At 51.7% G+C, this 15,668-nt stretch overlaps 1 protein-coding gene across 1 annotated transcript in view; it reads left to right on the forward strand.

Annotated features, from left to right (window-relative positions):
* The window catches only part of FRMPD3 (FERM and PDZ domain containing 3), an 83,807-nt gene extending 71,286 nt beyond the window's left edge, over nucleotides 1-12,521 (forward strand). Inside the window, exons 14-15 of the mRNA XM_029240214.1 lie at nucleotides 7,089-7,907; nucleotides 9,491-12,521. Of these exons, the coding sequence (XP_029096047.1) occupies nucleotides 7,089-7,907; nucleotides 9,491-12,432 (3,761 nt within the window). The 3' untranslated portion in view covers nucleotides 12,433-12,521. The remainder of the gene's footprint in view (nucleotides 1-7,088; nucleotides 7,908-9,490) is intronic.
* Nucleotides 12,522-15,668: the final 3,147 nt, after the last annotated feature.

A 15,668-nucleotide genomic window follows, 5' to 3' on the forward strand; every position in this document is an offset into this window, starting at 1 on the left:
TGGGTGTTGAATTTTGTCGAAAGCTTTCTCTGCATCTATTGAGATGACCATATGTTTTTCTCCTTCAATTTGTTAATATGGTTTATCACATTGATAGATTTGCATATATTGAAGAATCCTTGCATTCCTGGAATAAACCCCACTTGATCATGGTGTGTGATCCTTTTAATGTGCTGTTGGAGTCTGTTCGCTAGTATTTTGTTGAGGTTTTTTGCATCTATGCTCATCAGTGATATTGGCCTGTAGTTTTCTTGCTTTGTGACATCCTTGTCTGGTTTTGGTATCAGGGTGATGGTGGCCGCGTAGAATGAGTTTGGGAGTGTTCCTCCCTCTGCTATATTTTGGAAGAGTTTGAGAAGGATAGGTGTTAGCTCTTCTCTAAATGTTTGATAGAATTCCCCTGTGAAGCCATCTGGTCCTGGGCTTTTGTTTGTTGGAAGATTTTTATTCACAGTTTCAATTTCAGTGCTTGTGATTGGTCTGACCATATTTTCTATTTCTTCCTGATTCAGTCTTGGCAGGTTGTGTATTTCTAAGAATTTGTCCATTTCTTCCAGGTTGTCCATTTTATTGGCATAGAGTTGCTTGTAGTAATCTCTCATGATCTTTTGTATTTCTGCAGTGTCAGTTGTTACTTCTCCTTTTTCATTTCTAATTCTATTGATTTGAGTCTTCTCCCTTTTTTTCTTGATGAGTCTGGCTAATGGTTTATCTATTTTGTTTATCTTCTCAAAGAACCAGCTTTTAGTTTTATTGACCTTTGCTATTGTTTCCTTCATTTCTTTTGCATTTATTTCTGATCTGATTTTTATGATTTCTTTCCTTCTGCTAACTTTGGGGTTTTTTTGTTCTTCTTTCTCTAATTGCTTTAGGTGCAAGGTTAGGTTGTTTATTCGAGATGTTTCCTGTTTCTTAAGGTGGGATTGTATTGCTATAAACTTCCCTCTTAGAACTGCTTTTGCTGCATCCCATAGGTTTTGGGTCGTCGTGTCTCCATTGTCATTTGTTTCTAGGTGTTTTTTCATTTCCTCTTTCATTTCTTCAGTGATCACTTCGTTATTAAGTAGTGTATTGTTTAGCCTCCATGTGTTTGTATTTTTTTCAGGTCTTTTCATGTAATTGATATCTAGTCTCAGAGTGTTGTGGTCGGAAAAGATACTTGATACAATTTCAGTTTTCTTAAATTTACCAAGGCTTCATTTGTGACCCAAGATATGATCTATCCTGGGGAATGTTCCATGAGCACTTGAGAAAAATATGTATTCTGTTGTTATTGGATGGAATGTCCTATAAATATCAATGAAGTCCATCTTGTTTAACGTATCAGTGAAAGCTTGTGTTTCCTTATTTATTTTCATTTTGGATGATCTGTCCATTAGTGAAAGTGGGGTGTTAAAGTCCCCTACTATGAATGTGTTACTGTCGATTTCCCCTTTCATGGCTGTTAGTATTTGCCTTATGTATTGAGGTGCTCCTATGTTAGGTGCATAAATATTTACAATTGTTATATCTTCTTCTTGGATCGATCCCTTGATCATTATGTAGTGTCCTTCTTTGTCTCTTCTAATCGTCTTTATTTTAAAGTCTACTTTGTCTGATATGAGAATTGCTACTCCAGCTTTCTTTTGGTTTCCATTTGCATGGAATATCTTTTTCCATCCCCTCACTTTCAGTCTGTATGTGTCTCTAGGTCTGAAGTGGGTCTCTTGTAGACAGCATATATATGGGTCTTGTTTTTGTATCCATTCAGCCAGTCTGTGTCTTTTGGTGGGAGCATTTAATCCATTTACATTTAAGGTAATTAGTGTTCCTATTCCTATTTTCTTAATTGTTTTGGGTTTGTTATTGTAGGTCTTTTCCTTCTCTTGTGTTTCTTGCCTAGAGAAGATCCTTTAGCATTTGTTGTAAAGCTGGTTTGGTGGTGCTGAACTCTCTCAGCTTTTGCTTGTCTGTAAAGGTTTTAATTTCTCCATCAAATCTGAATGAGATCCTTGCTGGGTAGAGTAATCTTGGTTGTAGGTTTTTCTCCTTCATCACTTTAAATATGTCCTCCCAGTCCCTTCTGGCTTGCAGAGTTTCTGCTTAAAGATCAGCTGTTAACCTTATGGGGATTCCCTTGTGTGTTATTTGTTGTTTTTCCCTTGCTGCTTTTAATATGTTTTCTTTGTATTTAATTTTTGGCAGTTTGATTAATATGTGTCTTGGTGTGTTTCTCCTTGGATTTATCCTGTATGGGACTCTCTGTGCTTCCTGGACTTAACTATTTCCTTTCCCATATTAGGGAAGTTTTCAACTATAATCTCTTCAAATATTTTCTCAGTCCCTTTCTTTTTCTCTTCTTCTTCTGGAACCCCTATAATTTGAATGTTGGTGCGTTTAATGTTGTCCCAAAGGTCTCTGAGACTGTCCTCAGTTCTTTTCATTCTTTTTTCTTTATTCTGCTCTGCAGTAGTTACTTCCACTATTTTATCTTCCAGGTCACTTATCTGTTCCTTTGCCTCAGTTATTCTGCTATTGATCCCTTCTAGAGTATTTTTGATTTCATTTATTGTGTTGTTCATCGTTGCTTGTTTCATCTTTAGTTCTTCTAGGTCCTTGTTAAATGTTTCTTGCATTTTGTCTATTCTATTTCCAAGATTTTGGATCATCTTTACTATCATTACTCTGAATTCTTTTTCAGGTAGACTGCCTATTTCCTCTTCACTTTTAGGTCTGGTGGGTTTTTATCTTTCTCCTCCATCTGCTATGTGTTTTTCTTACTTCTCATTTTGCTTATCTTACTGTATTTGCGGTCTCCTTTTTGCAGGCTGCAGCTTCGTAGTTCCCGTTGTTTTTGGTGTCTGTCGCCAGTGGCTAAAGTTGGTTCAGTGGGTTGTGTAGGCTTCCTGGTGGAGGGGACTAGTGCCTGTGTTCTGGTGGATGAGGCTGGATCTTGTCTGTCTGGTGGGCAGGTCCACGTCTCGTGGTGTGTTTTGGGGTGTCTGTGGACTTATTATGATTTTAGGCAGCCTCTCTGCTAATGGGTGGGGTTGTGTTCCTGTCTTGCTAGTTGTTTGGCATAGGGTGTCCAGCACTGTAGCTTGCTGGTTGTTGAGTGAAGCTGGGTGTTGGTGTTGAGATGGAGATCTCTGGGAGGTTTTTGCCGTTTGATATTATGTGGAGCTGGGAGGTCTCTTGTGGACCAGGGTCCTGAAGTTGGCTGTCCCACCTCAGAGGCACAGCACTGACTCCTGGCTGCAGCACCAAGAGCCTTTCATCCACACGGCTCAGAATAAAAGGAGAAAAAGTAGAAAGAAAGAAAGAGGGCTTCCCTGGTGGCGCAGTGGTTGAGAGCCCGCCTGCCAATGCAGGGGACACGGGTTCGTGCCCTGGTCTGGGAAGATACCACATGGCGCGGAGTGGCTGGGCCTGTGAGCCATGGCCGCTGAGCCTGCACATCTGGAGCCTGTACTCCACAACGGGAGAGGCCATAACAGTGAGAGGCCCGCATAATGCAAAAAAAAAAAAAGGAAGGAAGGAAGGAAGAAAGGGGATAAAAGAAAATAAAATAAAGTAAGGTAAAATAAAATAAAGTTATTAAAATAAAAAAATAATTATTAAGAAAAAAAATTTTTTTAATTAAAAAAAAAAAGACAGATGGATAGAACCCTAGGACAAATGGTGAAAGCAAAGCTATACAGACAAAATCTCCCACAGAATCATACACATACACACAAAAAGAGGAAAAGGGGAAAAAATAATGAATCTTGCTCTCAAAGCCCACCTCCTCGATTTGGGATGATTCGTTGTCTATTCAGGTATTCCACAGATGCAGGGTACATCAAGTTGATTGTGGAGATTTAATCCCCTGCTCCTGTGGCTGCTGGGAGAGATCTCCCTTTCTCTTCTTTGTTCTCACAACTCCCGGGCCTCAGTTTTGGATTTGGCCCCGCCTCTGTGTGTAGGTCGCCGGAGGGCGTCTGTTCTTCACTCAGACAGGATGGGGTTAAAGGAGCTGCTGATTCGGGGGCTCTGGCTCACTCAGGCCGCGGGGGGAGGAAAGGGCACGGAGTGGGGGGCGAGCCTGCGGTGGCAGAGGCCGCCGTGACACTGCACCAGCCTGAGGCATGCCGTGCGTTCTCCCAGGGGAGTTGTCCCTGGATTCCGGGACCCTGGCAGTGGCGGGCTGCACAAGCTCCCCGGAATGGGGGTGTGGATAGTGACCTGTGCTCGCACACAGCCTTCTTGGTGGCGGTGGCAGCAGCCTTAGCGTCTCATGCCCGTCTCTGGGGTCCGCGCTGTTAGCCGCGGCTCGCGCCCGTCTCTGGAGCTCCTTTAAGCAGTGCTCTTAATACCCTCTCCTTGTGCACCAGGAAACAAAGAGGAAAGGAAAAGTCTCTTGCCTCTTCGGCAGGTCCAGGCTTTTCCCCGGACTCCCTCCCAGCTAGCCATGGTGCCCTAACCCCCTGCAGGCTGTGTTCACGCAACCAACCCCAGTCCTCTCCCTGGGATCCGACCTCCGAAGCCCGAGCCTCAGCTGCCAGCCCGCACCCGTCCCGACGGGTGAGCAGACAAGCCTCTTGAGTTGGTGAGTGCTGGTCGGCACCGATCCTCTGTGCGGAAATCTCTCCGCTTTGCCCTCCGCACGCCTGTGGCTGCGCTCTCCTCCGCGGCTCCGAAGCTTCCCCCCACCCTGCCACCTGCAGTCTCCGCCCGCGAAGGGGCTTCCTAGTGTGTGGGAACCTTTCCTCCTTCACAGCTCCCTCCCACTGGTGCAGGTCCCATCCCTATTCTTTTGTCTCTGTTTATTCTTTTTTCTTTTGCCCTACCCAGGTACGTGGGGGTTTCTTGCCTTTTGGGAGGTCTGAGGTGTTCTGCCAGCGTTCAGTAGGTGTTCTGTAGGAGCTGTTCCACGTGTAGATGTATTTCTGGTGTATCTGTGGGGAGGAAGGTGGTCTCCGCGTCTTGCTCTTCTGCCATCTTCCCCCTCTCTCTGTAGATTTCTATTAGGTCTAGTTGGTTTATAGTGCTGTTCAGGTCCTCTATTCCTTGTTGATCTTCTGCCTAGTTGTTCTATCCATTATTGAAAGTAGGGTATTGAAGTCTCCAACTATTGCAGTTGAGTTGTGTATTTCTTCTTTCAATTCAGTCAGGTTTTGCTTCATGTGTTCCACGGCTCCATTGTTAAGTGACAGCACCATGCTTTTGTGATGACTGTAAGCACTAATGAAAAGCAACACTGACACATTGACCCTGTCCAGCTGGAATTTGAAGGGCATTTGAGATTTTTTTTTCCCAGCATCTTAAGAATCATGATGAACTATAGGGTAATGGTTAAAAAGCATGGGCTTTGCATAAAAAGAAACGAAATTGAGTTATTTGTAGTGAGGTGGATGGACCTAGAGTCTGTCATACAGTGAAGTAAGTCAGAAAGAGAAAAACAAATACCGTATGCTAACACATATATATGGAATCTAAAAAAAAAAAAGGTCATGAAGGACCTAAGGGCAGGACAGGAGTAAAGACACAGACCTACTAGAGCATGGACTTGAGGATATGGGGAGGGGGAATGGTAAGCTGGGACGAAGTGAGAGAGTGGCATGGACATGTATACACTACCAAACGTAAAACAGATAGCTAGTGGGAAGCAGCTGCATAGCACAGGGAGATCAGCTCGGTGCTTTGTGACCACCTAGACGGGTGGGATAGGGAGGATGGGAGGGAGGGAGACGCAAGAGGGAAGAGATATGGGGACATATGTATGTGTATAACTGATTCACTTTGTTATAAAGCAGAAACTAACACACCACTGTAAAGCAATTATACTCCAATAAAGATGTTTAAGAAAAAAAAGAAACATGGGCTTTGTAGACCCTCAAACCTGGGCTCAAATCCAGACTGCCAGGGCATTCCCTGGCGGTCCAGTGGTTACGACTCTGTGCTTTCACTGCCAAGGGCCCAGGTTCAATCCCTGGTCGGGAAAGTAAGACCCCACAAGCCACGTGGCACGGCCAAGAAAAAAATAAAAAAGAATCCATACTGCCATTTACAACTCATGTGACCTTGTGTAAGTCACAAAACGAATGGATCAGTTTCTTTGTCTGTAAAATGGGGATATGATAGCACCTACCTCACTGGGTTGTTGTGAGGATTAAATAGGATCATGTTTATGACTTTAGCCTAAGTTAATGCCTGCCATCTGTCTGTCTGTCTGCTGATAGCAAAGGGAATTGGCATTGTCTGAGTATATTCTCACAGATAACATGGGAAGGGGTCCCCAAAACAGACTAAAAGAGAGAAACCAGAAAGAAAGCATTTGCTATGGATAATTCTCAGATGCACACACTTACCATCGTTAAAAACTTTTGACTAGAACATTTTGCCACATGTATGTAGAGCAGGCAGCCTAGCCCTGTATGAATACAGAGAAGTCCTATGATTTGAGGAGTTGACAAAAGTGCTCCCCCTACCCTCCTCCCACATCCCAGCGTATCCCTCATATGCTTTACACATTCAGATATACTGAATTTTACTAGTAGGGCTCTATTCTTTTAGGGCCCCTCCATCGAAAATCCTCTTTGAAATACACACTCTTGGGATTGTACTAGCCTATTTTACACTTGCCCACTGAACCACTCCTAACCTGTCAGATTCATTTCTTTCTGCCTCAAGAGATCCAGCATAACACGAGTGTAACAGAGCACTGGGGGTGGTTCAGGTTCTGAATAGGGGTTTGAGACAGGGACAGTTCCAGGGGGGACATAAAACAAACCTCACCCTACAGCTGACTCTCAGACCAGACATACCCGTGTAAGAGTCCAGCTGTGCCCAGATACCAAGGTGTTCACCCCCACCCCAGCCCATGCCTTTTCCCATTTCACAGGTGATGGGGCTATTAGCAGCCCAGGCCATTTGATTCCACTCACTTTACTTTCAGGGGCAGCAGCAGCGTGGCTGCCCCTTGCCCTCCTTTCTAGCAGCCAGATAATGCTCCCTCTCAGTACCTACCACCCAACTGGGCTCCAGAGACCCAGGCCCGAGACTCCAAGGAAACTCGGCCACAGTCCTCAGCACCAGGGCTCATGTGTTGATTCTCTTTCTGGGTTTAGATTACATGCACAGCGCCCACCGCCCTGTCACTGGGGGCCACCTGGGGAAAAAGGAGAGTAGTTATGTGGGCAGCATGGGCACCAGCCCCAGGAAGTCGAGCCGCTGCACGCCCCCGCCTGCCGACTCTGAGCTTGTCAGCTTTTGCTACCTCCACATGCGGGAACAAAGGAAGGATCAGGAAAGCCGGACAGATGTCAATGAGAACTTAATCTTCTTTGAGGAGACCAGGCCCCGGACCAAGTCTGACCCCACGTCCAAGAGTTCTGGCCAAGGTTATGTGATCCCTGTTGACTTTGATGCAGCTAGCCTAGACCATGAGCCTTGTGCCAGCAGGGCCCGGTCCTACACTTTGGACAATTCCCTTGGGGCTGAAGCCCTGAATTTCTACTGTGACTCTTGCAAAGCCAAACTCCAGGAGCAGCTGGGCCCTCGCAAAGGTGGGAGGTCTGGCTCCTCTCGTGACAATATGGTAGACTTGATGTCCCTCCCACCCCCCGGGAGTGAGGAGGAGGAAGAGGAGGAAGATGAGAGCACTTCGCTGTTGCCTTCCATTGCTGCCCCACCTCCTGGTTTCCGAGACAACAGTTCTGATGAAGAGGACCCCAAGCGCCGGGCCGTCCAGAGCCAGGAGCAAGGACGCCACCTGCGTGGGCTCCTGTACGATGAGATTCCGGTGACACTGATTGACAGCGTGCAGACCCGGACGGTCCGAGATCATGCCCAGGAGCTAGATGATGCCCTGGTGTCCACTCTGCAGGCTCTGGAAGCCCTGGCAGCCTCAGAGGATGGACCACACCCCCCAGCCCCTCAGACTGCAGGTAACAGCGCGTTCCTCCTCCCTCTTGCCTCCCTTTCCTTCTCCTGGCCAGGCAGACCCAGCAGGTGACATTTCTTCTTCCCAAGCAGAGGTCAAAGTCAGCGTGGTGTGTCAGGGCAGTGGATGGGCCAGAGACAGTTCAGGTAGGGTCGGGGGAGCGACGAAGCTGCGGCAGGGATCTACTGCTCAGCCCCCGCTAGAGCTCTGGCTCTCACCATTCCTATCGCTTTGGAAATGTCTTGCCGATGGACCCCAGGGATTGGGGCCGTGACAGCTACGGAGCCAGGCCAGGATGGAGGATCAGAGCAAGATTGTGAGACATATAGAAGACAGGCAAAGAACATCCAGCATGCATATGACTGGAAGAAAAACAAAATGACCAACTAACCACCTAGGGACCTGGGATCAGGGGAGCCAGGAGCCCTCACCGCTCAGGGCTGAGACCTTTATCCGCCTAAGAGCTTTGGCTCTCAGACGCATCCGAGTCCTGGCTTCTTCACCACTTTCAGTGTCACCTTTGCTTTGGCAAGGCACTTAACCCTCTCTGAGCCTCACTTTTGTCATCTTCAATGGATTTGAGAACAATAGTCCTATCACGTAGGGTTGTTGTGAGGATTAAATGAGATCGTTCATGCAAAGTACATAAACACTTCCTAGCACATAGTAAGGACTCTGTAAGTGGTAGCCACTATTATTGTTATTATTATTCGGTGGGCAAACTATACAGCATGCATGCTATTCCCTGTTATAGACCCACATACATCCATCTTGTAGACAAGCACGGATGTCAGACATGCACCCATAGTCACACATACATCCTTCCACACGCATATGCCTTCAAACAAAGAGGTCAGTGATACAGTGACAGGAAGGAAATAGGGAGGAATAAGGCATATGAGAAAGCCTGTGAGGCGAGGGCAAGTGTGGACAGAGAGGGTGAAGCAATTGGGGTCAGAGGGAGCCTCGCTGACCAGAGCGAGTACCTGCCTTTTCTGTATGTGAGCGCATCCTTGGTGTCGGGCAGCCCCCATGTGTTCGGCCCCCAGGCCTGGCATTTCTCTTTGCTCAGAGTCTGGAGCTCCAAGCACTGGCTGCTCCCAGGCTAGAGGCCCATGTGATAGCCAGAGAGAGGCCAAGCTCAGCTAAATGGCCTCAGCTGCAGGGACTGTAGGCAGGCCTGGCCAGATGAGGAGTGCCAGAGAGAGAGGGAGCTCTCTTTGCTGGCTCTCTTCAGGACAATTAACAAAAATTTCCTAGCTGTTGAATCTAAAAATAGTGATGATTAGCATGTTGTTTTGCCTGTGATCTGCATGTTAATTTGCCATCAAACTGCCCAGATCTTCTCTAGGCCTCTTTTGTTTCTCTTTCGGATTCCAGCCCTTCATCACCCCTCTCCCAGCTTGCCTTTCTTTGTCCCCTCCCCTCCCGACCTCCCACCCTTAGCCCTGCAGGCCCCCCAGGCCTGACTGGTTTTTTCCAGCTTGAAATCCTGCTGACTAACCTTGACCCTCATAGACTCTCTACATATGGTTGGAAAGGACTTGACACGAGTAAATGCTGCAGACCCTATCCCTGTCCCTCCAGGTCTGATTGTGCTGGCCACAATCACCCCTGAATCGTCGCTGGACTCGGGCCACGAAACCAACTCTTCGGAGCTCACGGACATGTCGGAGGTGATGTCAGCCATGAAGCAGCACCAGAATACCACCTACTTCCTGGCCCAGCATCTCAACAAGGACAGCCTCCTGGCCCGCAAGGACCTGCCCTTCCGGATCCAGAGCTGTGCAGCCCAGGCCGTTCTCACGGCCCCTTACTCTCTCGGGCGCCCGGATCCCAACCCATCCCTCCAGCCAGCTGTCACAGGCCAGAGTCCTGGCGCCCCTGGTGCTCGGAGGAAGGTGCCCCCGTCAGAGGCGCAGCCACAGAACGAGCGAACGTACGCCCTGGGTGTGCACCCAGCACTGTCCCCTCAGCTGAGTGAGCAGAAGAATCTGAGCCTGCTGTCCCCAGTTCCTGAGGACAAAGGGCCTGGCCACACTCAGGCGGGCCTAGAGATGTCACTGAGGGCGGCCACACCGTCCCTCAGTGAAGAGCAGGTCTCTGAGCTAAGGGAGAGCCTGCCCAAGGAGGTCAGGTTGAGCCCCAAGCTTATCCTGGACCCAAAGGGCAGTGTGACCCCAGCCATCATCTCGGCCGCCCTACAGCAGGTGGTTCATACTAAGAGTCTATCTGCCCCTGGCGGGGCCTTGGGGAGCCCCCCCAACAGTGGGGAGAGGTTAGAGGCCAGCATGGGGAGGTCAGAGGTCAGCATGGGAAGTCCAGAAGTTAGCATGATGAGCAGCAGTGCCAATAAGAATCTTAAGTTCAAAATGAGTCCCAGTGCTCCAGAGGCCTCACGGAATTCCCAGCCGCAGCTGAGCCCAGAAGTCTCTTCCGGCTCCAGAGCACCCACAGGCAGCCGAGCTGATAGCCTGCACCTCTCTTCACAAGAGGACAGGCTGCCTATTCAAAGTTTCCCTCCCCAAAGCTATCTTTCTCGAGTGAGTCGAGAGTCAGTGGGCAAGCAAGGTACCGGGGAGGTGGCGGGCAAGGGCGGGCCTGAGGGTGCTAAGCCTTCCCTGCACAAGCAGGGCACCGTCTCCGGCCAGGGGGAGAAGGGGCAGCTGGAGAGCACCCCCCAAAGCAGCAAGCTTGAAGACACCAGCCTGGTCCCCCGAGCCGGCTACCCCATGGTTCTGCAGAGCCCCAGCTGTCCGCCACGAGGCCAGAGCCCCAGCTGTCAGCAGCGAGGCCAGAGCCCGCTGAGGCCTCAGGCTGCCAGCCGGCAGGTGAGCACCATGCCCTCCAGAAAGATCGAAACGACCCTGGATGGAGCCCACTTGGCCTCCGAAGGCCCCACCAAGCCCAAATCGTCCCGGGGTCCTTTCCGGCTCCGCAACTTATTCTCTGCCACCTTCCCAACCCGCCAGAAGAAGGAGACCGATGAGCGGCAGGCCCAGCTGCAGAAGGTGAAGCAGTATGAGCTGGAGTTCCTTGAGGAACTTCTCAAGCCACCAAGCCAGGGGGAGCTGTCGGGCACCGAGTACCTGCAACCCCCAGCTCCAGGCCGCTGCAGCTGCCAGCTCCGCAGCAGCCCCGTGCAGCAGGGGCCCGGCATGTCCCGAGAGCAGAGGCGCAGCTGTGATTGCAAGCGCATGTGCCGGGGGGCCCGGCCTCAGGCCCCCCAGACGCCGGTGCCTGGCCTCCGGGGGAGGGAGAGGGACAGGGTCCCCCCGACCCAGAGGCAGCCAGAGGCCGGCCTAGGCTTGAGCCTCGGCAGCCCCACCAGTGTCCGGCGCATCCGCTCCACCAGCCTGGAATCCCGAGAGTGCCGATCGGACCCTGAGAGCGGGGTTTCATGCCTGACCACATGTGCCTCGGGGGGCGAGTGTCTAGGAGCTCCCAACTACAGGAAACTGATGCGCCGCTACAGCATCAGTGAGCTGGACCAGGGCGACAGGGCCTCGCTGACCTCGGACGTCTACCCGCACCCACCCCTGGGCATGCTGCCCAGGGAGGCCAAGGAGGTAGAGGCAGGCCTCCCCCTAGGCGTGGGTCCCAAAAGCATGTCGCTGGAATCCCCAACCCTGGGAGACCCCTCCTACGTCCACGTTGCCCCTGAGACCAAAGGCCCCAGACAGATGGCCGTGTTCTCACTGCCGGAAGAGGTGTACCGGAAGCCCGCGGAGCTGGACGAGGACAGCGAGAGTGGCAAGTGCTGCTCCATCCGCTACTGCTTCTACTACCGCAAGTGCGACATGGATGACACCAGCGATGGCAAGGACGAGCTCTCCTACTCCATCCCCATGAAGATCCTGCCCGGCATGAAGCTGGACGAACAGGTGGTGCCCGTGGTGAGCAGGACCCTGCAGGTGCTGGATGCCGCCACCTGCAGCAGCCCGGAGGCCTCCCGCACCCAGGAGATCGACCTGCGGGTGTCCACCTTCGAGGGGAGCCTGGCCAAGATCAATGCCCTGCGGGCCCATGCCTACGGCCTGCCTGACGGCTTCCTGGCCGCCCGGCTGGACACCAACGAGCTGCTGACGGTCCTGAGGCAGTGCGTGGCCAGCCCCGAGGCCCGCGCCCCCAAGCCCTACGTCTCCCAGATCTCTGAGTACAAGCTCGAGCTGGCTCTCAAGTTCAAGGAGCTCCGGGCCTCCTGCCGCCGCGTGGCCAACGTGGACAAGAGCCCCACTCACATGCTGGCGGCCATCACGGGCAGCTTCCAGGTGCTGAGCAGCCTCATTGAAACGTTCGTGCGGCTGGTGTTCATCGTGCGCTCTGAGGCCCAGCGCCAAGAGCTGCTGGCCAAGGTGGAAGAGGTGGTGAGGAACTACACCTTCCTGCTGCGCGCAGCCGAGGAGTCCACCGCCCGGAGCCTTAAGCAGCAGCAGCAGGCAGCAGCCGCGGGGCACACACCGGGCTCCCCCACTTCAGCGACTGTTATGAGCACATTCACCCGCTCCTTAAAAACCCTTATCAAGTAGGCCATCTGCTCGGGCCTGCCCCCCTTCCCCAACCGTGGCCCCAGGTTTGAGCTTTGTGGTCTTTGCATCTTGTGGTGAGTATAGGTGTCTGCTGGGCCAGTCAGGGTCCCAGAGCCCTCAGTCTCCAGGGAGTGACAGCTCCGTGCATTGAGGCTGTCCCTGAGGGCTCCCGGCAACTGCCACCCTGGGTATCCTCAGCCCTTCCCTGGCCTCTGGGCGTCACTGTGAGGGCCAAGGCCCCCCCTCCCCCGTCACTACGCCAGCCGCAGATCTGTATAGCCTCTCTTCTCTAGGGCTGAGACGTGACGTCAGGTCCTCTTCCTGCTCCATCGTGGTAGCCGGAGGGAGGCGGGCCTGAAGCAGGGGGCCCGTGGGCCTTGATCTCCTCTTGGCTCCTGTGCCCCTCTGGGGAGCAGTGGCAGTAGCAGCAGGCCACAGCGCCGAGCGAGCGGAGAGGCTCGGGCATGCAGTCCAGACGTGCCCACCCACCCTGGGCTCACACTAACTCGGCAGGAGCCACCCCGGAGGGCTTGTGCCCGGGTAGTGGGTCTGCAGAAAACAGCCGCGCTCAGCTGTTTGTGGCCGGCCCAGCAGGCTGGCGGCCTCAGGGAGCGCTCGCCCCCGGGCCCAGTAGCTCCACACCAGCCATCCCCAAAGTGCCCTGCCCCTCGCTGACAGGCAGGGCGACTCAGTCCACTAGGGAGCAAGCATCTGGGATCACCCCGCTCATTCTGGGTAAGGTACCTGGTGAACACGTCTGCCCTGGGGAGACCCAGCGCAGGCCTCAGAGCCCGCCTGGCCCAGCCCAGCGCAGGGGCTGTCGCTGCCGGCGTGCGGCTCCTCTCAACATCTCTCTACCAGACAGACTGTCCTTAGGAGTCCGACTTAGCTACAGATGGGGGGTGGGGGGTGGGGGGTGGGGGGGGGCGGGAGGGGCCAGGGGGGCTGTTGATGACTATATCTTAAACTTCTGGAAGCTAGCGTGATATGTTAACCCTGAGTATATGCTTTTGGCTGTGTATTGACCCTGTGGATTTGTCTCTCTAAGAAAAGAAGCTGAGCGCCTTACCTGGTGCAGTCCGGCACCTCTCTCTCTCTCTCTCTCTCTCTCTCTCTCTCTCCCCCCCCCCTCCCCCGGAGTCATCTGGAAGGGAATCCACACTGTTTAGCATCCTCCTTGACACACATCTGCTGCCGTCACCGCCCCCACTACAACGTTCCTGGGAGTGAAGACACGGAGTCCCTACTAATTGCCCATTGTAGGGAACAAAGAAAGCCAATGTTTCTTCTGTATAGATTGCTTCTCATCCACCTCTCCATACCCCCCACTTCCCACAAGCTCGTGCCCTGTGTCTGCCTCTCTTTCATCATTCCGTGAGAGGCTCACGTGAAACCTTCCGTTCTTATGTGAGTTTTATAAAGATGTACACTGTGCTTAACCCGCACCCATCCTTGGCATCCTCGAGTGCGATAAAGGACCCCCTGAGTGGCGCTTCCTCCCGGCAAGGATTAGGGGAGCTCCTTCTGCAAAAGCCAGCCCCCTCTTCCTTGCCTCTCCTCCCACAGGACCAAGTTGTTTAATGGGCCAGAGATGCAGCCAGTGGGGAACCGTTGCCCCCCGCGACCACCGCGAGCCTGCCTGCTGATGTGGTCTGCCTCTTCTCCCAACATCTTGATCCTGCCCCTTCACCACTCAGGCCCCGCCTGTGTCATTCATTCCACCGCCATCCTTCACCTCTCCCTCGGCTTCATGGAGAGAACATATTTTCTAATGTCTGTATATAGTATATATACTACATAAAATATATAAATTCTATATATATACTAATTTATGTCTTGTTTTTCAAACAAGAATGATTAAATCTATTCATCTTACTATCCCAATAAGTCTTTGCAGTGCCTCTGTGTGGGTGTCCTTGTGTCCTTGAATTGTTGGTTGCTGGGTGCTCCCCCGGGCCTCTGCGCCCATCTACCTGGGCCCTGGTGGTTGAGGAGAGATGAGGATCCTGCTCCTCCCGCCTCCCCTTTGCCCGTCTTAGAAGTCTCCTGTTGGTCACGGGAGTTGGATACTGTCTACTCCTTTCTCTTGACCTTGGGTCCTTTGGCTCACCTGGCCACCATGGCTGTGACCTCAGAGCTGATGGGGTGGGCTGGGCACATAAAAACAATGTGCTCCTCAGCACCGGACAGCCTGGGAATTGGGAGATAGGGATTCAGGTCAGCTCTCAAGTTGCTTTGGGAAATGGGGCCTCTCCCTCTGAAACGTTCCCAGTCACCTCAGAACGTAGCTTGACTGCCTTGTAGCTCAGGCTAGCCAATCCCTTGCAATGGCCTCTGGCGATTTCTTGGGAGAGGGTATTTCCATACAACAGGAGCAGCAGGACCCTAAGCAGAGCTGACTTCTCCGGCTTTTCAGAGAGTTACCTAATGGTGGGTGATGATTCTATTTCTCCTGTTCTAGGTCCTTCTGGTAATCACAGGTCCCCTCTAGCCTATGAGATGCCTTTGTGCCAACTAGAAAAAGATTCTCCCTGTGGGACCTACCCACTGTGATGAATTAGAAAACAACAGCAACAACAACAAAAAACCAGTCCTTTGGGTGATGCTAGACCTGTGGGCACAGGTCTTGGTAATTTCAGCCCCACTTACTTTGATGGCCGGTTGTACAAACTATACAACCATTTACAGTAGCCCTGATGAGTAACTTCCTTCCACAGCTTGGGCACAGATGCTTTTTCTCATGTTTGCAAAAGTCGTGGCTAAAGTGGATTGGGAGAGGGCAGACAGCAGAAGCAAGAAGAGCTAAAATTCTGCAGCCTGTGGAAGGAAAACCACATTCATAGAAAGACAAAGTGAAAAGGCAGAGGACTTTGTACCAGATGAAGGAACAAGATAAAACCCCAGAAAAACAATTAAATGGGGCTTCCCTGGTGGCGCAGCGGTTAAGAATCTGCCTACCAGTGTAGGGGACATGGGTTCGATCCCTGGTCCGGGAAGATCCCACATGCCAAGGAGCAACTAAGACCGTGTGCCACAACTACTGAGCCTGCGCTCTAGAGCCCACAAGCCACAACTACTGAAGCCCACGCGCCTAAAGCCCGTGCTCCGCAACAAGAGGAGCCACCTCAATGAGAAAGCCATGCACCACAATGAAGAGTAGCCCCCACTCACCGCAACTAGAGAAAGCCCGCATGCAGCAACGAAGACCCAATGCAGCCAAAAAAAAAAAAAAAATA

The sequence above is a fragment of the Monodon monoceros genome, unplaced genomic scaffold (assembly GCF_005190385.1).
Source record: "Monodon monoceros isolate NGI ecotype Baffin Bay Population unplaced genomic scaffold, NGI_Narwhal_1 Super_Scaffold_22, whole genome shotgun sequence".
Taxonomy (NCBI): domain Eukaryota; kingdom Metazoa; phylum Chordata; class Mammalia; order Artiodactyla; family Monodontidae; genus Monodon; species Monodon monoceros.